The sequence below is a fragment of the Pocillopora damicornis genome, chromosome 13 (genome assembly GCF_964200805.1).
Source record: "Pocillopora damicornis chromosome 13, jaPocDami1.2, whole genome shotgun sequence".
Taxonomy (NCBI): Eukaryota; Metazoa; Cnidaria; class Anthozoa; order Scleractinia; family Pocilloporidae; genus Pocillopora; species Pocillopora damicornis.
Window position 1 is genome coordinate 8,084,432 of NC_142682.1, and position 21,866 is coordinate 8,106,297.

Below are 21,866 nucleotides of genomic sequence, written 5' to 3' on the forward strand. Positions count from 1 at the left end.
CTTCAGAATATCAATTAAAAAAACATACTTGAATTCTGGAGTTTATAAGCTTTAAAATGATATGTACTTTCATAGGGATTACCTCAGAGCACTCACTTTCATAGTAATTTTCTGAGACGCACCCGTAAAAGTATCTTGTAACCTTAAGAGCGAATGAGAACTCAAAGTAAAAACAAACAAATGCCTTAGAAAAATGCGCGGGAAAACGCGGGCGACTACGTCGTGATTAATGTTAGTCTTACATTTGATTGGTTGATGAGCGGCGCGAGTTCTTTTGGACCAATCACAGAGCGAAGTAAAGCAAAACCAATGCCATCCCGGATTTCTACTCTAATACTGTTTTTTAAAATAGGCAAGCTCGTTAATGAATTCGAAGTCAATGACTGACTTACTTTCAATATACACACAGCTTCCATCACCATTCGCACACCAGCGGGTGGGTTTGTCATGGCTTTGACCAAAGAAATATCCTGTTGTTTAAGGGTGTCCAGTGCAGATACAGCTGCATTTAATGCTGGCATGGCAACCGCCAACTGATCCTCGCACTCATCCTAAATTGTTCATAAACAAGTATACACAAATCTCACAAAAACAAAAAATTGGGGCACCTGCAAAATTCTTTTTCAAAAATTGTAAATTTTCACTTGCTCAATGCAGTCTGGCCAAAGTCCCCCGCAACTTGTTGTAAAGAGCATTAGAGCATATTCATAAGAAGAATGTGCTATATAATGCACTGATCAATGCGAAGCTTCAACATCCCTCACTGGGCAACCCACGGGCATTTGACCGTCTTCCCTGCCCGGGGATCTAGGGAATTTGAACCTTGCCTGGCTGGGGTAGGGAATTTGAACCGGAAGTGTCAACTCTTTCCAGCGGAACACAAGTGTTATGTCTATAAATATGCAGGTGTTTCAGTCAAATGTTTCACTATTGCGAGCGAATGGCTCAGAAGGAAAGTTCTAAAAGGTCAAGGTTTTAAAGCTTGGTCAACGTGTAGAAGGATACTTTCGCTAATGTTGCCCTTCACAAAAAAATGGGTGGGGCATATGAACACACGGGAATTTGAACAAACTAATCTTCAAAAGTTCAAATGCCCGGGGATTGGAAGAATGTCCAGGCTTCAAATTGATGATCGCATAACTGAATCATTATCCTTATCATTATCATCAGTTCACTGAGAATCGGATGACATATTCCTACAGTTGCTTCATCACGACAGATCCCAAGAAGTTTCCGTTGTAAATGCAAATGCTGTCATTGCTATTCAGAAAGTGCCTTATGAAGTACCTTGATAGCTTGGGCTTCCTGTGCTGCTGCATCAGCCGTAGCCTCGTCAGCTTGCACCACCTGTTGTGAAACAACTCAGCTCATTTTTTCACAATGCCACGATCATTCACAAATCTTCAATATCGTCTTGTTTGGAACACAGTTATGTAACGAGCAAAATCAATTGACCTATTCATAAATTGACCTATTCATCACCAGAAGCTTAAGCTGTTCCTTTTGCTGTACTGTTCAGAAATAATTTATTTTCACCTGTTTCTTATCCTCCACTTCTAAAGTCTCGTCAGCAATGATTTTGATCAACTGCTCTGTCTCTTTACTGGTTTCAATCAACTCTGGTTGCAGTTCCTTTAACTCTTGCTGCATAATCGACACCTGACAATTTGAAAATAAAAGCCAATGAAGAGAAAAGAAATAACCAAGAGACACAAAATCCGACGCAAGTTGGACAGTGGGACACGTTGACACACATAAGATTTTTATCATCACGCATATGTGCACTAAAAAAAGTAAGACAACATTCTTCATTTGTTTCTACAGATAAATCGTTATCTTTTCACCTGCGATGAAGCGAAGTCTAATTTCTCCAGACCTTTGAGATATCTTGTCTTCAGAGTTAGTATCTGGAATCGCTTTTTCCCGAGAAGTGACTTGAAAGTCTTGATCAGCTCCAGGTATGACGTGGGAGTGACGTAATTTCGCCGAAGAAGAACAGCATAAAACCTGAAAATGTTTTCCTAGTTATGTCGATGAACCAGTCTAGCAACAGAGGAACTTGAAGATACCTTAGCAAATAAGCTTCCATATATATGCAGTGAGGAAAAAATCTATCGTCATAAATTAGCATATAAATATCCGTAAAAAACCTAGAACCCATCGAAGGAGTAAAAGAGACACAATTCAAATTTTCCAGCATTTCTCAAAAAAAGCTGGAACTGATAGCACAAGAGACAACAACAACATTACGGCAGGAAGATTGAGTGCGTCAAGGCTTTGTTCTCTAGCATTAATTGCGCATACAGTGACGCCATTAAAAAACCAACTGTGTAGTTCAGAGCCAAGCTTTCGAGTTAGTTTCAAGTTCCTGTCAATCATTATTTTAACAGCCATCTTGAGACTGAACCCAACAAAATGGCTTGAAATCCTCCACCTGTCAGTCATGTTTTCCCGACAGGTCCGCGACATGATTGACAACGGCTTGAGTTTCCACACGGCTTCCCTTGAATTATTTAGGTTGTGTTATCAATCGTGTAATACTCCTTTATTCACTTTTAAGCCGTAATGACACCTTTCAGCCGTGTTCACGCGCACGTGTCTCTCTCTTAACCGAAACCTGTTCCATAATACTTCTCACAGGCAGCCGCAGGTAGTCCAACAGATACTCCAATTCGTCATTTTACCTGACTTTCATCCGTTCTTGTCACTTTATGTAGCAAACATTACCGGTTAACAATAAGCAGTATTACAATTGTTGCGTACCTGTCTGATATTCCTCGCACACTCTGATGAAAGTGTTTGCACATGGAAACACATTCCCCTCTAATCTCACGAGACATTTCAACTTCGTCCAAGAACTTGTTTGCTACCATTTCTAGAGCGTCTTCGGGCCAGGCCTGAGGGAAATATATATATGTTTAGGCTTTTCACGATAATCCAAAAGATAGCATCGCTTTTGGAGGGTTCCTGTCATAATTTTATTAAACAAACACCGACTAACTACCCCTGCTAACATTTAAAAACAAACTGTCTGTGACAGGTAAACGCATTTAGTACAGAAGGGCTCTTACCAACACAGCAGTCAAATGTTGAACATGCGCACTGAAGGTCAAATTTAGCCGCCGTGCACCAGCTTTCCGCGCAAATCTCCAATGAAAACATGAGATACAATCGTTGTCACGCAAAGCATGCGAAGAAAATCGTAACAATCATGGAAAGCTTTATCTAAAAGGTTATACGCTTTTAAAACATCGCGACTTATAGACTTGTGTGGTCGTTTGCAGAGCACGCTACTTAGCCATTACGACGTTCACAAATGCGCAGAGGTTTGACTGCTGTGTTGCTGTTATCACTGGTTCCAGAATTTTTCAGTAGTTTAATGAATGAACGTTGAATGTCTAACCTGAAACCAGTCGATAGTGCAGCAGTTGATCAGCGAAGGAAACATTCTGAGTCTGTTTCTAAACGCGTCTCCGATGGGACTCGTACACAGAACCACGTGCAAGTTACGGCGAACCCGCTCGATAAAGAAGTTATACATGGCCAGAGGACTGGAATCCACCTTTAGGTTTCTTTCTTGAACAATGTTCTGCATCTGGTTAGAGAATAGAGAAAACCCATTTTTGAAAATTTCCAGGACGTTCGTGACAACAGATCTCGAGCTTTTCTTTGAAAACAGTTCAAAAATCAAGCTGTAAAATCAAAAGCTACCTGTTCTGTGATTTCAGCTTTTTCGTCAGACTCATAGATGTTAGGTACATCACCAGTGTTTAGGATCATGTTGATATCCTCCAGGAATGCTTCATCCTTTAGACCAAAGAAGAAAGAAAAATTAAAGGTAAATCCAGAAACACATTGATAGCATATTTATACTTCGTTAACGATTTATTCAATTTAATTGTGATCATATTCCTCGACGGGAATAAACGGGCAGCTTCAATGTTCAGCTGATTGAAGTGCTCAATTAGTATCTCTGAGGCAAAGGTCCGAATCCCATCGAAGCCTGAATTATTTCAGACAATTTCTTTGTTTTCAGTTCCCCGGCAAGGATCATTTTACTAATCGTGAAACAGCCGCAGGTCGAAATACGAACAACTTTGTTTCATTTTGATCAACAGATTGTCTTCGAAACTAAAAGCAACCGTTGTAAAAACTAAGGTATTCACTTCAATTATCCTTTCGTTGACGACTCTTCCCTGATTTTTACTCTTTGTTAGCTTTCCTCCAGCTACTATATATTTTGACAGATTGTGGTACGTACCTCTATGCTACTGGAGGCATTTTGGTAAATCGCAACGTTTTAAACCCCCAAACAGATGATAAACAACACCCCCATGCCTCCATAAAGGTTACCTAAATAAAACACCCTCTATCGTTGTTCCCAAGATAGCCTTTGTGGAATGAGTTCAGTTATGTGTTATGGGTAAAACAGAAAACATCACCGCAAGGCTCTTGTGATTAAGACATCACTCTTTATTCCCAAACACCTCTTGCTGATGTCACAATGACTTCCAAATTTCATCTGGAGTTAGATCATTTAACTCATTAGAAAGGCGTCTACTTTGCTTAAATAGGTACCGCGGTGGCCTGATGCTTAAAGCACTGGACTCTGGGTCGAGAGTTCGGGACCTGTGTTGTGTTCCTGGGCAAGTCACTTTACTCTCATAATGCCTCTCTCCATCCAGGAGTGGGAATGGGCAGCAGTGAATTATGAATGGGAAGCCTCAGGAAATGTTTGGATGTAACCTTGCGATCAACTAGCATCCCATCCAGGGGAGGGTATTAATACTCCTAGCTGTTTCATGCTATTGAAACTGGGATGAGCTCCGGCTACGCGGGTCCCTGGGTTGGAGTACAGACTTACCATTATTAAAAACTTTTAGCGTCACAGTAATTGAAAACTGACCTTGAGTTGGTGGTCACCAAACAGGAACACTGTAGAAGCTCCATCGAAGCCTGCCTTTCTCAGCATCTTTTTTAAATCTTCTCTCCAGTCCGTGAATGTGTATGTCTTGGTGATTTCGATTTGGAAGAGTTCATAATCTGACATGAAGGCTGCCAGCTTGGTTACACTAGCACGACCAGAACCGCCGATACCTATGGACATATTCAAAAAAAAAATCTATGAATGTTATAAATCCTAAGAACAGGTTAAAGACCTTTGAAAACTATTAAAACGTCATTAAATATATCTTGCTAACCAAGCACAAGAACTTTAATGGGAGTATATCGATCGGGGTGTCTTAACTGTAAGCGACCCACGACTTAGGGCTAAGGGCTGATATTCTCTTCGTACATTCTCGAGCATCCTTGAATAATAAAGGACTTGTTACACGAGTGGAAAATAACTTTAACCTATTAGCCCCATGGCGTTACGAGTGCTTTCAAGCCAAAAACATACAATTTAGTTGCGACAATTTAAAACAGTCATCAATTTTCTGTCAGAAGAAAGCTACGAAAAAACCTTTCACGCACACGCCAGAAACCAACACACTAAGAAAGGTCATAATTTCTTGAACAGATTTGTGTCTAAAATTCTTGGAAAAAACTCTTCACTCTAATAGAGTCTCTCTCTATTCAAGAACCTTAACCGTTTAACTCCCAAAAGTGACCAAGACAGAATTTCTCCTTACACTACCAATACAGTATCAAGCATACAAATGTCGAGAATAAAGAAGAAAACTACAGTTTTAATTACAGTTAAGGATCTACAAGTTGATCCAATATCAAACTCTCCAAATTGACATCATAAGTATTTAATGGCAGGCAGTAAGGAGAATTGCTCATGAGATCTTGGGAGTGAAAGGGTTAATGGCGGATAGAGGGTAGAATGTCATAAAAACCTTTCGAACTACTTTGAAGAAATCTGCCATGGACCGGAAAAACATACGGGAGGTGGGGGTAGGGTTGGGGTTGGAATACTCCTAGGAACTTCAATATATGGAAACCGGCCTACCTACTAACAGCGCATGCCCATTGGGCTGGCGGAGGACTCGACAGATCCTAGACACGTGTTCAATGGCAAATCTGAACATGACCAGGTCCATGGGGGCTTTGCTTGACATGTTGTAATCTTCTAGAAACCCTTCCATTATCTTCGAAAAAGGAAACAAACACAAGAAGTGTAAACTCTAATGGTCTGCATAACAACTCTTGATGCGAGCATTACTAGATAGATACCTGCATATCTCTTACTTAGGAATTCGCCGAGATAATAAATGCCTGCAAAGGGCTTGTCAAAGTACACAGGACTCTTGCCTGTCTACTGTTCTGAAGAATTGAAAGCCGCTTATGTTGTTAACAGGCAAGAGAAAAATCGACACCTAGTACAGCTCTTTCATTGACCACTAGGACAGAGCGCCGAGTGCTCAGTGCGTGTGGTGCGCTGATTTCCACTCTAACCACTAGTTGATTCGCTTGATAGTATTCACGGGAAACATCGCGCAGAATTCCTGGACATTTCGCTCCTCGTCGAGTTCGCTACGTTGGAGTTCGCTACATGTTCGCCACTAACATGCCGAATTCGCTGCCTCTGTTAATTCACAGTATTAATTTCTCTTAACCATAAACCACAAGCATTATCTGTAATTTATGCCCCCAACTGCGTGATTGCAGTTTTTTTTCCTACTTGTTGCGAGGTAGCATTTTATAAGTTAACCTGATTGGAGGGTGGAACGTAATGGCGAAGTCAACAAAATTGTAAGTTTCGTTCCACGAGAGCAGTAACACAACTTCTTTGTTATAGAACTCTGAGGCATTTACCTAATAATAACTTAATATGTCCTTTCCGTTTTCAAAGAAGTGTTGGTTTTAGGGCCAACATTTTAGGCATCCTCTCCCATCTTTCAAAATGCTTAGTCACTGGTGCGCTGCATATCTTGTCCTGTGCATGACGTCTCCCTTAAGTCCTTTCCAATAAGCACTCGTGCATTTCAATAACGTGACGGTGTTTTGTCTTTTACTTAACCAATGGACAAGGCAAACAGGTGCGAAAAGATTGAAAAGGTCATAGACAGGCCTACACAGACTCCCCTGTGTGGTTTTACGTTTGCGACGCAAAAGCCTTTAATTAAAGCTTCGCTCTGACGAGTATGTCTTTGAGCGATTTACCTCTTTTGTATGATATAATCGGAGGCGTTTTGAAAATTGTTTTCAGCAGTGGCTGATTTTGGATGAGGTTCCATTCTTGCATCAGTATTTGTTGTAAATGTTTAACCCCTTGGTGGTATGCTGTCACAAAAGGCAATATTTTGCCTTTAGTTTTTTTGGTTTGTTTTTTAAGTGTCGACTGCCTTGCGGCAAACGAGACCTCAGATAACGTTTTTTCAATTAGGCTTTTTGGGTAACCACGTGCTTCAAGTCGTGTTTTGAAATTACACATGGCCTCCTGGAAATTTCTTTCCGAGGAGTTTGTTCTTAGAAGTCTGATAGCTTCTCCTTTAATAAAGCCTTTCTTAACACCTGGCGGGTGGCAAGATGAATAGTGTGTATATTGAAAGGTCTCGGTCGGTTTGTAGTGAGTTTTGACGTCGAGGATAGCTTCGTTTTGGAATCTTTCACCTTTGTAGACAACCGTGTCTAACCGTGTGGGACGGAATGGGAGGGCTGTTATTGTGGTATTTTTCGTATGCTTGGCATACTATTGTGATACCCTCTTCTTGTGGGATGTTTGTGTACAAGCTTGTTACATCCATTGATACTAAAATAGTATCATTTGACACTTGCGTTTTCTCTATAAAGTTGATGAAATCAGTTGTATCTTTGAGATAGGATTTTTGCTTTTGAGCAATAGGCTGTAATAAATGATCCACAAAGGATGACATCCTTTCAGTTGGTCCTTCGCAGCCCGATATAATCGGTCTACCCACTGGCAAAGGTTTGTGGATTTTTGTTAAAGTGTAGAAAATCGGTATTCTGGGCGGATTGGGAGTCTGTGAAAGCCACTTTTTTGTCATATCGTCTATATGTTTGCCATTGTGCAGTTGAGCAATAAGCTCATTAACTTTTTTTAATGTGTCAGTGACCATGGGGTTTTGAAGAGGTCGGTAGTGGTCTCTGTTGTCGAGCTGAACCTGGGCCTCTTGAATTTTGTCCCTCTTGTTGAGAATTACTGTTGTGGTGCCTTTGTCAGCACGTTTAAGGTTGATGGCAGTATTGTTTTGCAGTTCTTTGACTGCTTTGTGTTCGTTGTATGACAGGTTGTGTTTTGGTTTGTTATTTCTATTTCAGCAAGGCTTAACTTGATATTTTCCAAGTAGCGTTCAAGGGCAATAGAAGGTTGTACTGGTGGTATCCAGTTTGATTTGACGTGGAAAGGATGTGGTTCCTTGTCATTCCCGTGGAATATATATCTAAGTCTCATTCGCCTAGCGAATTGTTCGAAGTCACGCAACAATTGTTGCCTGATCTTATTTTCATTTGTCACGGGCGTTTCAATAAATTTGAGCCCTTTTGCTACCACGCTGACTTGGTGATCAGTTAATGTATTGTCTGAAAGGTTTTTAAGGTATTTTTCATTTTTCTCCCTTTCTGTAGTCACTCGCTTGTGTAGTGTATTTTTTCTGCGCTTTTTGCGTTTATTATTCTTGGATAGCCTTTTTGCTGTAGTGGGTTTGGCGACTGATTTTTCAGAGATGACACTGTTGTACTTTTCAACATGTTTATTATCACTCTGAAAGCGTGTACATATAAGATCTTTCAGCTCTGAAAGCTGATTTTCTATTTTGTCTATCCTGTCGACATCAGTATTTACAATGTTCCTCAAGGGCGAACGTGATCTTTCACGTGTATTTACATTGTATTGTGATCGAGACTTGGCAATATTAGCCTTTTCAAGTTTGTTCTTGTGACTAACAAGTCTACGCTGATGGAAGCGCACTAGGCCTCTAACGTATTGTTCTTCGGCGTGACTTTTAATAGCGCTTATTTCCTGTCGAAAGGTTTCGTCAGGCGTGACGTTTGCCTTAGCCTTGTATTGAAGCGACTTAGGGCAAGTCTTTTATTGTAATTGTAAAATTTCCGTTTGGTTACAGGATTTTAAAGACACAAAATATATCTTGCTTTATTTCAGTTTCCCAAGCGATGTTTTGCAATGGAGCATAATTCCAGCTAAAAACTTTATTGAAAGGAATTTCCGGTGATAAGTTGTGTTTGCTTTGAGCCGAAAGTAATATACCTTTAGTACTTCAATTAATTTAGCTGAAATCTCACGCAAACAGGCGCAAAACAAAGACAGAGTGCTTTTACAGCACGAGAACCTGTATTTTATTACTGTCAGCAAGTGGTGCATTGAAGGAACTTATCAAAAGAAAAAAACCAAAAACAACAAGTCAAACATTCGCAAAAAAAATTCCCTTATTTCAATTAATGTTACACGGAAAAGGTTACCACTGAGCCTTGCTCTTGACTACAAAAATTTGCCAGACTGTTTCAACGGAAACAGCCGTGTATTTTGATTCTCGAAAGCTGGCAAATTCAAGACGAAAATTCCCCTTTGCAGCCCCCGCGCTCGGTTAGTAAGAGGTTATTAGCACACGATCCTAAAAACACGGGTAGAACCACATTAATCTCGGGTGGGACTATGGCACCTGTAACAAGCATTCTGAACCCGGCATCACTTAAATAAATTTTAACATCGAACAACGGGAAAGCTGTGTAGATTAATGACAGACACAGTTCTACGACACATTGTTTTAAACAGAGCTCTTTTTTCTTATTTGCAGTGTCTGGATTTCAGCTTAAAAATTATCTATTGAAGCTTATGAACGGGAGAATTTGCAAAGCGTTGTTCTTTATTTTGCTCATTTTGGTTGGCCAAGCGTTCTGATTGGTTGCTCATTTTGTCGGAATTTTGCAATACTGACCGTTTCAACGGAAACAGCCGTGTATTTTGATTCTCGAAAGCTGGAAAATTCAAGACGACCTCGGGCAAAAATTCCTCCTGCGCTCGGTTAGTAAGAAGTTATCAGCTTACAATCCTAAGAACACGTGTAGAATCAGTTTAATCTCGGCTGGGACTATGGCACCTATCACAAGCATTCTGAACCCGGCATCACTTAAATAAATAAATAAATTTGAACATCAAACAACGGGAAAGCTGTGTAGATTAATGACAGACACAGTTCTACAACACATTGTTTAAAATAGAGCTCTTTTTTCTTATTTGCAGTGTCTGGATTTCAGCTTAAAAAATCATCTATTGAATCTTATGAACTGGAGAATTTGCAAAGCACTGTTCTTTATTTTGCTCATTTTGGTTGTACTCCAAACGTTTTCACAAACACGATTTGAACTTACTGACCTTTTAGTCAAAAGACTGAGTACTTACAACCATAAACGGTGCGTTGATGTTACGAGACAAATGAGAAATGGAATGTGGCGAAAGCGTTCGGATCTACAGCCCACAGATGTGCTTCACAGACGAGAGCAGGACCTAAGGATTAGAAAACTCAGAGGGTTGCCGGAAAATTTACACAGAGAGGATGGGAAGTGCGGAAAGAAATTCCCATTGAAGGCACCAAATTTCGGCCTCCCAGTTCCTTCTCTGTGTGACCCTGAAGGTACGGATCCCTGTTGTCATCATAATCTTACGAAGTGTGGATCAGCAAAAGAAGATTGTCAGTGCACATCATGCACGGATTTTAGAAATATAGTTTCTGCGGAGCTACATGAGTTCGTTCCTTCTTCTGGCTGCGAGTTTCAAAACTTCAGCAGTGCCGGAACATGTCAGTTGTTATCCGAAAGAGTCTCCAGCTTGTCGTTAATCGGTGATTCGCTAGTGAGGCACTTACATAATGCACTGATGATTTTATTTACAGACGACAAGGTATATGGTAGCCTTGCAAAAGACATCGACGAACACCACAGAGATGTTTGTTCAGGCGACATGCAATTCGTAGACTCTGGTAAAACGGCATGTAACGGAAAAACGATCCGCAACGTTTCCCAACTTCCTGAAGGGAAATTTTGCCAGGGACAATCTACCTTCGAGTATTCTTTACATCAATTTTATAGCATGCAATATGCCAAGTTGGCACTGCAAAAAGTTCGGGGAAAACTTAACGCGACAAACTCAGTCATCGCTATTGGAGTAGGACTTCATATGGGTCTGAATGCTCACAAAGTGTTTAATGGTTACATAAAACCAATCCTTCAACTTAAGAATCAAGCAGCAAGCCAATGGCCGCTTATTATATGGCTCACAACGCACGCACATGGCAGCCTTAAACCAATTCCGTTTAGTGTATCCCAAGGTAATGATAAAATCATTCAATACAACCAAGAAATGAGGCGGTTTCTAGAACCTTTTGAAGTTCCAGTGTTTGACACATTCAATCTAACTCGTGGAGTGCATAGCTATGATGGAACACATTACGGCTTTGGAGTAAACATGATGAAGGCACAATTATTTCTGAATTTTTTGGATGAAACCTTACCTCACAAAAAGCGTTTGAGCAGCACATAACGTATTTTTCCAGTGGGAGTCAAAGAAGCATTCAAGCTCTAGAAAGTACCTCTAAAGTTATCTTGTCAGTAAGATATAGCAAGTTGCTAAGCAAAGGTTCGTCGAAAACTGTGGGGTCAGTCTTTATCAGACACCACAAGCCACTATCATGTGGTCCTGTGTTTAGCGGGTCAAATCTTGATCACGCCCATTCGCATTCACAAACATGTCAGTGACCTAACTAACATTTCATATTGCATTTTTCATCATAGACCATAATTCTATACTGATTGAGGAAACACTGCGTAATTTGTTGCTCTTTCCTAATTTGGCTTTAATCTCCACAAATTAATTACACATTCCCAATTTCCCAGAAGTTCTTACCGAACTAAGTCCTTCTGTATCTTGTATTTCATCATATAGACGGGGATTCGCTTTGCGGTCCATATAATCACCGAAGAACAAACTGTGGATCAACAATAAAAACCAAGTTTACAGAGATTACTTTCAGTCTCCATCAATTTTATATTTTAAAAATATTTCAGTGTCTTGCTCTATCTAGAAATCCCGTGCCAGACCTCTGCTAGACTAGGCCCGGCTCAAACCACCGTTGCTCCGTCTCCTGGGATGCCAACCATCAATCAGAACTGGCCGGTAAGACAAGTCCTTTCATCGAGTGATATCCTGGGATCAGGCCCTCTTTATTAAGGCTGAAGGACACGCGTTTCACCGCCCACGGTGAGGGTTTGAAACGATCCGGGAGAGGTTTACTGGGGGTCTGGTACTCTGTGCCGGAGCCCTTAGAGACTTTTCACCGGCTCGCGTTGCGCGAGGCATCCTGCTTTTCCGAGTGAAATATTTCATTGGCCATAGACTTCTGATCAAGTTAATCAAGTTGATAGTTGTATCGGCTATTCTACTGGACTCCTGTGTGGCCAGCCGATTCCAACTAATGGTACGAACGATTCAACACGGGGCTAAAAATTACTTATTGCCTCAAATTTCGGAATATTGTCAGCTTTCCGGTGGGAATAGTCTCGAATAGCACACGCATCGGTTGGTTTTGCCAAAAAAAAATAAAGGGTTCTTTAAAATGGCAGTCTACAAAGCAACACCCAAAGGAGAAAAAGGTGAAATTCTAGGTCAACAACAACAGCGATCTAATGTCCCGCATGTGCAAAGGGACCAATTCTACCCAATTCCCGCAAAAGATTTCAAAGGAAAACTAAAGAAGCAAACCCTGTCTTAGAAAAAAGCGAAAGAAAATCAAAACGCTCAAAGAAATCTGTAAAGGGAAACAAAAGTAGGGATAGGAGAACTAGAGACTTTTCGAACGAAAAGCGTTCCATGACTTAATGGCTTGTGTGAAACAATTGGTTCTGACAGCCTGGAAGCACGCCGCCTTATCATTAGAAGGTTCGCACATGCGCAGACGTTTGACCAATGTGTTGTTCTATACCGAAATGTGTGCTAACCATAAACGAAAACCAGTTATCAAGTCTTACCTCCTCAGACTGTCATCAGTAACCACACCTCCTCTGCCAGACAAATGTTCAAAGACGTTATTCATCTTCTCCTTAAACTCTGAAGCCATTACATTCTACATAAACAACAACAACAATATCTGAAGGAACTTTAAAAAAAACGGTTCACAGAGTATACATGGTCCAGCTAAATTCAGAGTCATAGCAAAATTATTTCGCTAAAAACCGCTTTTAATTTTCTACTATGATTTGCGACATTCAGTAAGTCAGCTTCTATTTCAGTCGATTGAAAAGTCGCAGGCATCAACCTATTGCAATTAATTGAACGCTTCAGAGCCTTTAGAGTTTCTATCATATTCTTCAAATTAAATCTCAGCATGACGCAATATAAGATTAAGTCACCTAGGTTGGTTAACTCTCTGATGTAAAATATAGCTACCCCTTAAGAAGGCCACATTTTCACCGCTGCGACACGAGCGTTTCTTAGCCCGCGAGAAAATCTGATTCCTTGAGGAAAGCGAACTGGCGAGAGGTTTGCTTGGGGTCTGGCACTAATTGCAAACCTCTCGCTGACTCGTCACAAATCTTCCCGCGGACGGCGACGTCGTGCAACGCTAATAATCGACAATAACCAACTTGTTAGACAAGACTTAGACAAAAATAATTTTACCATACCTTAACTATCCCAAAGAAGCATTGCCGGTCCTCAGAGTCAACCAATCTATCGTAGAACACCCGGTAGACCTCATGAACCCACAATCTGATCAGCTTGCTAGGGTGCGTGGCACAAACTCCGGGAAATAGAAGAATCCCCTTTAATGAGACATTTGCAAATAAGAGAAAATCAAAAGATTAAATTCTGATTTGCCCTGGTGTACCCTAGTGGACCTAAATTTTTGTAGCAAGACGAAAGGAGGAAAAGGGAAACAAAGAGCGAATCGACAAAATATTGATATGGTTATTAAGGAAGACTTCCTCGGAATATTTGCCTGTTTGAAGATTCAAAAGGGTATTGGGGTTGTTTTAAAAAGCCTTCAGAGAATATTCCTTAGTTTGAAGATGCAGCAAGGTACTAACGAGCTGTAAGTAGAGCACTTTTCGGTTGAGCGTCGAAAAACCATAACCAAAGGACCACAACGGCCAATCAGAGGAAAGGAAAATTCCTTTCGGAGCCAATGAAAACTCAGGTAAAAACGAACAAACTGCCTAAAGCGCGGGAAAATTTTTGCATCTGATTGGTTGAAAAAGTAGCACGAGTTTTCCGAACCAATCACAGAGCGAGGTAAAGCGAAACCAAAGTAATCCCGGGTTACTTTCAACACTGCATTGTAAATTGCTCTTTATGACCCACACGGATCACTCGCTTCTTTAAAGGCCTTTTAGTTTATTGGCGAGGGTGAAGGAAGAAAAATTACCACCAAAATTATTTACCTGTACGACCCTAGCAAAATCTCTAAGATTGAACACATAGTGTGACTTAGATGGTGTAGGAAGGAAGCTGGTAATGGCCTGGGTGTACACCTCGGTAATGGCGCTGATTATAATCTAATAAAGCAAAAAAATACAAATATTATAAAAATAGCTGTAAATGACGACAACTGACGCACCATCATCACTGAGTCGATTTGTTTGCCCTGTATCACCACTTACATTTGTCCGAGACCAGTGAAGGTTTTTTCGTAAGGTACAAACAGTAAAAGATAGTAACCCGTGAATGTTTATGCTTATCCATGGTTTCCAGACTGAGGCAGTAAGCGACAAAGGAAATGGAATGGCATTCCCCAAGTATTTTCATAGCTTCCCTAACAGTGGCTCGGTATCCATTTAACCCTTAACACCCTAACATCAGTATCTATATTCTCCATACGCTTGTGATACATTTCTGTGGTGCTTACAAGAACTTAGCAGTATTATTGCGAGGAGAAATTAGATGCTGGTCGTTCTCAGTGTTTAAAGGGTTAAACTCCAAAGCTGAGACGGGCATAACACTGATAGAACCAGAAACTCCTGATTCATCATGACTCCCCCGTTTCTCATGGATATTGCTAAAAGTATGGTTGGATTAAAGGTCACGGCAATATAAACTGAACAAGTTTCTACCTAACGATTACACGTACGGAAGGAAGGACAAACAGACAGACAAATAGATAGACATGAAGATCAAATAAAATCAATCAACAGAAAGGTAAAGAGAAGTACAGACAGACAGACATCATGTCCTTACAACGAGTGAACAAATCCAATCATGCAATGCGGGACGGTGACGATCTTAGCATTGAAATGGACAATACGAATGAAGGCCTTATAAGGTAGCTAGTGATCAGCTGACCTCGACGCAATTAAACTGTACCTTGGAGAACCTTCTTATCTGCATTTCAAAGCCATTGTTGTTAAAATGCCAATCCATGATGACAGAAAAGATATTTCTCATGGTTTCTGTGCTGAACGAGTCAATGGAGATGATATTGAAATGCCTCAGGAATCGCGGAGTAATTTCATTCCTTCCCCCACCCGGGGGACCCATAGCAGACACTAGCAACTGATCAACAAGCTTTAGTACTGATGTGTCCTTCCTGTCAATAATAGAAAGTACAGAACAATATCGACTGATGTTCTTCTCTTAACATACGTTTTCACTGACATTTTTTTTCCACAGTTTTTCCTTAGGATAAGTGGTTGTTACTATGGTTATTTTGATCAATTCTCTGATTGGTGGATTTGACTGAAAGGACTAAATATGATTGGCTGCTTCAACCGTCCGATTACAGGTATAAAGCAACAAATGTACTAATCACATTCGAGAAAATTGTAATGGTCCTGATTAACACTGATTACTCAACCTTGTTTGGGGACCAGTAATTATCCATGGCCCAGAAGGTTGGTGTGGGGGGGGGGGGGGGGAAAGGGTTTGAGGATTTTGAGGGGATCACATAGTTTTCAGAGGGAACGGAGGGGGAATCAATCGTCCCCAACAGAGGATAAAGCAGAGTATAAAGGGAGGCATAAAGTGGACTGCCAATTGCAAATACGGGGAGATCATAAGAATGTTACAGAGCCTTATGGAGAAGATCAAGTCAATCAACCCCCCCTCCCCCCTTAGGTGATAAATAAGGACCACACTTGCGATATGAAAATTTTTCTAAATATGGTTCGATAGGTTCTTAAGGGGTTCGATAGTTTGTACAGCAAGCATTTCCTTGATATTTTCGTGTTCAAAAATGATTTCATTGCCCCTATGGCGACACAGCGGCAAAACGAGTGCGCACGCTCGGAACTCGAGAAAAATTCAAGCGTGCAAAGGAATGGGAACGACAATATTTCCAATGTAATTCTATCGACGCAAAGTGGCGGCATTTTTAAAATTCCCACCGCTCGTTTTCGTTTCGAGGGGATAAGCCCCAACCAAAACAGATAAGATTGCCGTTTTCAGGAACATTTCTGTCGAACCTCATTCGTCTCATGTCTCATTTCACAAAAACAGCATTGTGGCAACAGGTGTGAATTTAGTGACTGAAGTTGAGCAACCGTAATATGGCTACGAGGTTCGTAGCACCTGTTATCACTTTAGCGCTTCTTATCATTGTCTCCTCTTTAGGCAAACCCCCCCAGTGCAAAATTTTGTTGTTTCGGCGGAAAAACCCGCTGCCGCTTATATTTGCAGAAAAAGAATCGTGGCCCTGAACACTCAAATGGATCAAGTAACGAAGCATGAATACTCATTTTAAGTAGCTTAACGCTACAACTTGAAAAGATGAGACTTCAGGGACTTCTTTGGTATGTGATGCAATTCTTTAGTCTCAACTTCTGGGAATCCGTAACAATTTACCTGTCGAACCAGTATCCATGATCAATCCACTGTCGCAGAACTTCGATGGGAGGCTGGGCACCATACTTCTCCTTAGCAGGCATATTTAAATCATCTACAAAGACCACAACCTTCTTACCAATAGCCGGGCCATATACACCTCGCTTTCGTCTAAAAAAAGGAATTGGCCAACGATTATTTAACCTTTCTAGAGACAGAGGATCGCCATCATATTATAAAACCCGCGAGCAACTCCTCATTTTCTTGCCCTCGTTATTAGCGGTGCAGAACGCGCGGTTCTCGGTTCGTGGGAAGATTTGAGATGAGTTGAGGAGAAGTTTACGGGGGTCTAGCATTTACATACCTATCACCGGCTCGCATTGCTCAGGGTCTCATACTTTCATGCGGCAAAGAAACGCTCAGGCAGAAACACTGAAAATAACGGCTCACTCGCAGGCCATACTATGAGACTACCTTCCGCCAGAGGGCTTAGGAGGCTAAGTTACACTGCAGAGCTACCTTCCGCCAGAGGGCTTAGCAAGCCAGGAGCTACTTATTTAAGTAACTCGGGACCCAATAATCCCCTGTCCTTTAAGCAGATTGCTCGAGTTGATAAAGTATTGTCTAAAGTAAGACTCTTGGCTCCTTTTTCTTTTTTCGTACAAATCTTCTAAGCTTTCGCCGATTTACAAGGCCATCGAAGATGTTGAGTCACCCAATGATGTCGCTTGATTTTCCAACACGCTCATGAAGGACAACATGCAAAAGTTACTCATTAATTAAATATTACCTATCTAATTTTGAGAGAATCATGTCTTGGGTTTGGTTGGAAGTTGTTTGGGCGGAAAAGTTCATGAAGTTAGCGATGTACCTGAAAAAATAAAAAGTCAAACTCAAACTTATAGCATTTGAATTCGCAGTGCAAATGCAAATGTGAAAAAGACATTTCTAAACTGAATCCTCCACTTACGGGCAGTTCTTAGGAGGGGCTAATCTTACAAATCTCAGTTTCCAAAGGTGGCCATTCTTTATACCGAGACAAAAGGATACCGATAACTTTGGGCGCTGGTCGCCGCGAATTTTTACATCGCCTTTCCTCATAAACGATTAGGACCACACCAAGTATACTCACTTTTCAGGGGGCATGCGCAGAATGTAGTTGTTTGTTATAGCTGATTTTCCTGTTCCTGTCGGGCCAACCAATAGCAGAGGTTTCTCGTGATCGAGGAATAACTCCAGGAAATACCGCTGACGAACTGTCTCTGTAGTAGGTATGATCAGCTCATTCGGCTACAAGTACAAAAGAAAAACAATTCACAAGCACCGTTCTTTGATTCAGAATTTGATACACATGACCTAGCTGGATAAGTTTCGGTAAGAAAAACACTCACAGTAATTTCATATAATGAGGGTATACAAGATACTCTAGTTTAAGTCAGAATAGAGCAATTTGTTTTGAGAATCTAAAATAATCCGTGATTGCTGTGGTTTTGCTTTACTTCATAGCGCAATTAGTCCAATTGATCCAGAAAACTCGCGCCACTTTCTCAGACAATCAAATTGAAAACCAAACAAACCAATCACAACTTGGCCACTCGCGTTTTCCCGCGCTCCAAGCAATTTGCATGGGGGTTATCTCCAGCATGTTTTCACTTGCGACCTCATTGTTTCGTTGTAACATTTGCTTTGTTTCGATTGGGTGATTGAGACTCTACGTTCCTCGCGAATGAACGACTCCAACTTTCGTGTTACATGTCTTCACATACGTTCGACATTCACCAGTGACCTCTTATTTGACTAGCTCAAAAGAAGTATAGGTTGTCTGAGGGATGATCAATATTTTAAGCCATATCCTACCCTCAACTCACCTTAGCGTTCGGAGGAATTTCCTCGATGAACACATTCTTCTCCCACGGATGCCACGTACCAAAGGTCGACTTATCGAAAAAGAAGTCGTAAATAACTCCCTTTCCAGGAAACTGGTAATTCTTGGGAAGCTTTAAATCTTTGGGTCTAAAAAGATAAAAGAAAGTTTTAAATGAATGCCTCCGATAGCATCCGACAGAGATTGTTGGAAAACATTAATTCTAAGTTCTTGTCATGTTTTGGTTGCCATGTCGTTTTTTGCCTAAGTAACTAAGTGGAAAACCACACAGTTGCTTGGTGTTATTGAGCCATTTTCAATCCTTATCTCCAAAACGTTCGCATCGCTTTTCAATTAATGTTAGCAGAATGGAGACGTCAAATCTGAGATAGGCATATGTCCTTTTCAAGAACACAAGCGTTTGCATGAAGTAAGCTGCTAAATGCTTGGAACATGACCAGTTCCTCCCCGCAATGAAAGATAGTTTATCTCAACACAAGAAAAACTAATTCAAACCTTTGGTGTTGTTTGTTGGTTCCAGCTGCCAAGACTTTCAGGAAATCACTGAACTTCAGCCTGGAGTCAGTGTCTAAATTTCCGCCAATTGACCAACATAAAGCGAACAGAAAGAGAGACTGGAGCCATTGCAAAATTTCCGCCTCGGTCTTGACTGGTTTCTCATCCATGAATCCCTCAAACTCCTCTTCATCCATAACGGTCTTTTTCTTTTCCTCTTGGGGTGGCTCTCTGGTTGCAAAAACATACATTAGATAAGTCTGTGATCAACCAACAACATCTCAGATAAAACGGGTAAACCCCGACGAAGCCTGAGTTTATTTTCACAGGACGAGCTTTCGGTAACTGCTTGGATGCAGTTTACCTCCCTTGATATGTTCTTCATAAAAAAAACATTAATAACTTAGTGATAGCCAGCGTTCCTGTAATGCCTTGCCCTTAATTTTAGTCGAGAGCCATTTGGCCGTTTTACCTCAGCTCATCCAACAGAATGGAGTACATGGTTAACATGGACTTGACCATGCGCATTGGTGACGTGCGCACCAGTTCACGGCACTGTCTAATGACGAAATCCACGCACGGGGCAATCAACCAGTCAAACATCATCTGAGAGGGAAACAAGACATGATTAGAGACTATAGATGCCGTCATGCTTTGTGAAATCCTTCAAACCCTCAAGCAAAACTGAGGATAATCAAATTTTTGCTGCTTCATTACAAAAAGGTAACCCCGACCTGTACAGAATTTTTGCTAGCAGAGCTAAGGTTTGCAGGATAATCTTTCTCCATCCACGAAGCGACAAGTGGCTCCCAGCCCAACTGACCTGGCTCCATGTAAATCATACCACATCTGAAAGCAAGAAAAAAATTCTCTAGGCGGTAAATAAAAATAACGATAATGAAAAATACCAAAAACATTGGGAATTTAGCAATGGAAATTTCACGAGGTGGCTCGTGAAAAAAAATGGTGTCTCACCTGCTTACTGTCGCTGGTGAAGCCTGCTCCAGGTCTTGAGGTTCAAATATCATGTTCTGTAGAGAGCTCATTTGAATTATCTCTCCACTCATTAAGCACAACTGCAAAGAAAATGACAAAAATCAATTTAATTTTTAAATGCCATAGTTACGGGGGCCAATGACCATAGGCTTGGCAGGACATACAAACAGGAACAGGCGAAGTTGTGTAAATGTTTGAAAATTCTGCAGGCAAGGTTAGAAAAATATTTGGAGGCCACGATTTTAGCTAAAACTCCTTGAAGAAGTCTACGACAGTTAGACGGAACGCAGAGTGCTGATCACTCGTCTATTTTTTTAAAAATTGTAAACAATTTAAAAAAATAATAAGTTATCGATATAATTGTACCTTTTTGTTATCGTCAAGCACCGTATTCATGTTTTCAATCCATACTGCATCAACTGGCCGACAGTTAGACGAAACATAAAGGGCTGATCACAAGTCTAATTTTTTTAAAAATTGTAAACAATTTAAAAAAACAATAATTTATCGATATAATTGTACCTTTTTGTTATCGTCAAGCACCGTATTCATGTTTTCAATCCATACTGCATCAACTGGCCCATCAAATATGATCCATTTACGCTCCTCGCTGACTGAGCTTGCGTGCTCACGGAACGTATTGGCAAGTACTCCTGAAAATAAATAAAGCATATAAACCATAGAAATAGAAATATATAAATATAATTTTGGCACAAAAATATTTATCGTATAGAGGCCCATTAGTGTGGAACTCCTTGCAACTAGAAATGCGGAGTCTTGGCAACTTTTAAACACACGTTGAGGAATCATCATCTAGAAAGTTATCCATAGCTGTGGACATCATATTTATGGTAGTTTTTTCATATGTAATATAGAGTCAATTATTTTTCACTTAATAATCTTTTTAACCATTGTTGTAATTAGGCCAGAAGATCCCCATACGGGAGTCCTAATGAAAATATTGTATTCTATTAATGAAAAGTAATATTTCCTGAAGTCTGTTCGTGAAATAAAGCACTTACCGTCTGACCACTCGTGTGACACAGGATCAAATCTTCCATACAGCTGGCCCATGGTGACAGCCTTGGGGTTAATGATCGTGTACTGAACCTGCAAGAGACCATGGTTTTCTATTAACCACGTTTCAATTTTTTCAGTGAGTTTGTCAATACCCTGCGTTTGTCAGTAATGAGTTAACTGGAATACCAGGAAACGAAACGATGAGGTGGCACGTGACGTGGTCATCACGTGAATATCACGTGGAACATCACGTGATCACTTCGTATTTTTCACAGTACATTTCTCCCTCCTTGTATCTGTAACTTGATCTTTAGGTCTTAAATCTCTCTTGATTCACATTTGCATCATCGACTGTAATTCGCCCAATCGTCAAAACCGCTATCTACATAGACAGAGCGAAGCATTTTCAAAGTAGATTACTTTGGCCGAGAACAAAACATTAACCCTTTAACTCCCATGAGTGACAAAGACATAATTTCTCTTTACAATACCAGTACAATATCAAGCAGGCAACTGAAGAGAAACACACCAATTAGGGGATAATTAGCCCATACAATACCAAATTATCCAAATCAACATCATTAGAATTGTTGGATCAATATCAGTATCTGGCCCAGATACTAATATTGATCCGAATTGCTTAGGAGGCAGTAATGAGAATTATCAATGAGATCTTCGGAGCAAAAGGGTTAAAAGACAGACCTCCACTTAACGCAGTCAGGAAAATGTGGTAACTAA

The 21,866-nt window shown here is 40.6% G+C and overlaps 2 protein-coding genes and 1 pseudogene across 2 annotated transcripts in view; 1 reads left to right on the top strand and 2 right to left on the bottom strand.

Annotated features, from left to right (window-relative positions):
- LOC113684977 (dynein axonemal heavy chain 3) overlaps positions 1 to 21,866 on the bottom strand; it is a 69,924-nt gene that overhangs the window by 24,028 nt on the left and 24,030 nt on the right. Inside the window, exons 35-58 of the mRNA XM_089192331.1 lie at positions 21,131 to 21,218; positions 20,631 to 20,761; positions 20,088 to 20,188; positions 19,847 to 19,961; positions 19,585 to 19,718; positions 19,113 to 19,343; positions 18,601 to 18,745; positions 17,865 to 18,022; positions 17,523 to 17,603; positions 16,754 to 16,903; positions 15,278 to 15,500; positions 14,359 to 14,472; positions 13,603 to 13,740; positions 12,949 to 13,043; positions 11,828 to 11,909; positions 5,957 to 6,095; positions 4,907 to 5,097; positions 3,712 to 3,807; positions 3,404 to 3,595; positions 2,764 to 2,897; positions 1,845 to 2,007; positions 1,537 to 1,659; positions 1,288 to 1,347; positions 393 to 551 (exon numbers count right to left, since the gene is read on the bottom strand). Of these exons, the coding sequence (XP_089048457.1) occupies positions 393 to 551; positions 1,288 to 1,347; positions 1,537 to 1,659; positions 1,845 to 2,007; positions 2,764 to 2,897; positions 3,404 to 3,595; positions 3,712 to 3,807; positions 4,907 to 5,097; positions 5,957 to 6,095; positions 11,828 to 11,909; positions 12,949 to 13,043; positions 13,603 to 13,740; positions 14,359 to 14,472; positions 15,278 to 15,500; positions 16,754 to 16,903; positions 17,523 to 17,603; positions 17,865 to 18,022; positions 18,601 to 18,745; positions 19,113 to 19,343; positions 19,585 to 19,718; positions 19,847 to 19,961; positions 20,088 to 20,188; positions 20,631 to 20,761; positions 21,131 to 21,218 (3,243 nt within the window). The remainder of the gene's footprint in view (positions 1 to 392; positions 552 to 1,287; positions 1,348 to 1,536; positions 1,660 to 1,844; positions 2,008 to 2,763; positions 2,898 to 3,403; positions 3,596 to 3,711; positions 3,808 to 4,906; positions 5,098 to 5,956; positions 6,096 to 11,827; positions 11,910 to 12,948; positions 13,044 to 13,602; positions 13,741 to 14,358; positions 14,473 to 15,277; positions 15,501 to 16,753; positions 16,904 to 17,522; positions 17,604 to 17,864; positions 18,023 to 18,600; positions 18,746 to 19,112; positions 19,344 to 19,584; positions 19,719 to 19,846; positions 19,962 to 20,087; positions 20,189 to 20,630; positions 20,762 to 21,130; positions 21,219 to 21,866) is intronic.
- On the bottom strand, positions 7,003 to 8,042 carry LOC149035314 (uncharacterized; annotated as a pseudogene).
- Positions 10,141 to 11,944, top strand: LOC113684979 (uncharacterized). The gene has a single exon (XM_089192333.1). It carries the CDS (start codon positions 10,208 to 10,210, stop codon positions 11,462 to 11,464), a length of 1,257 nt encoding a protein of 418 aa, XP_089048459.1. The 5' UTR covers positions 10,141 to 10,207; the 3' UTR covers positions 11,465 to 11,944.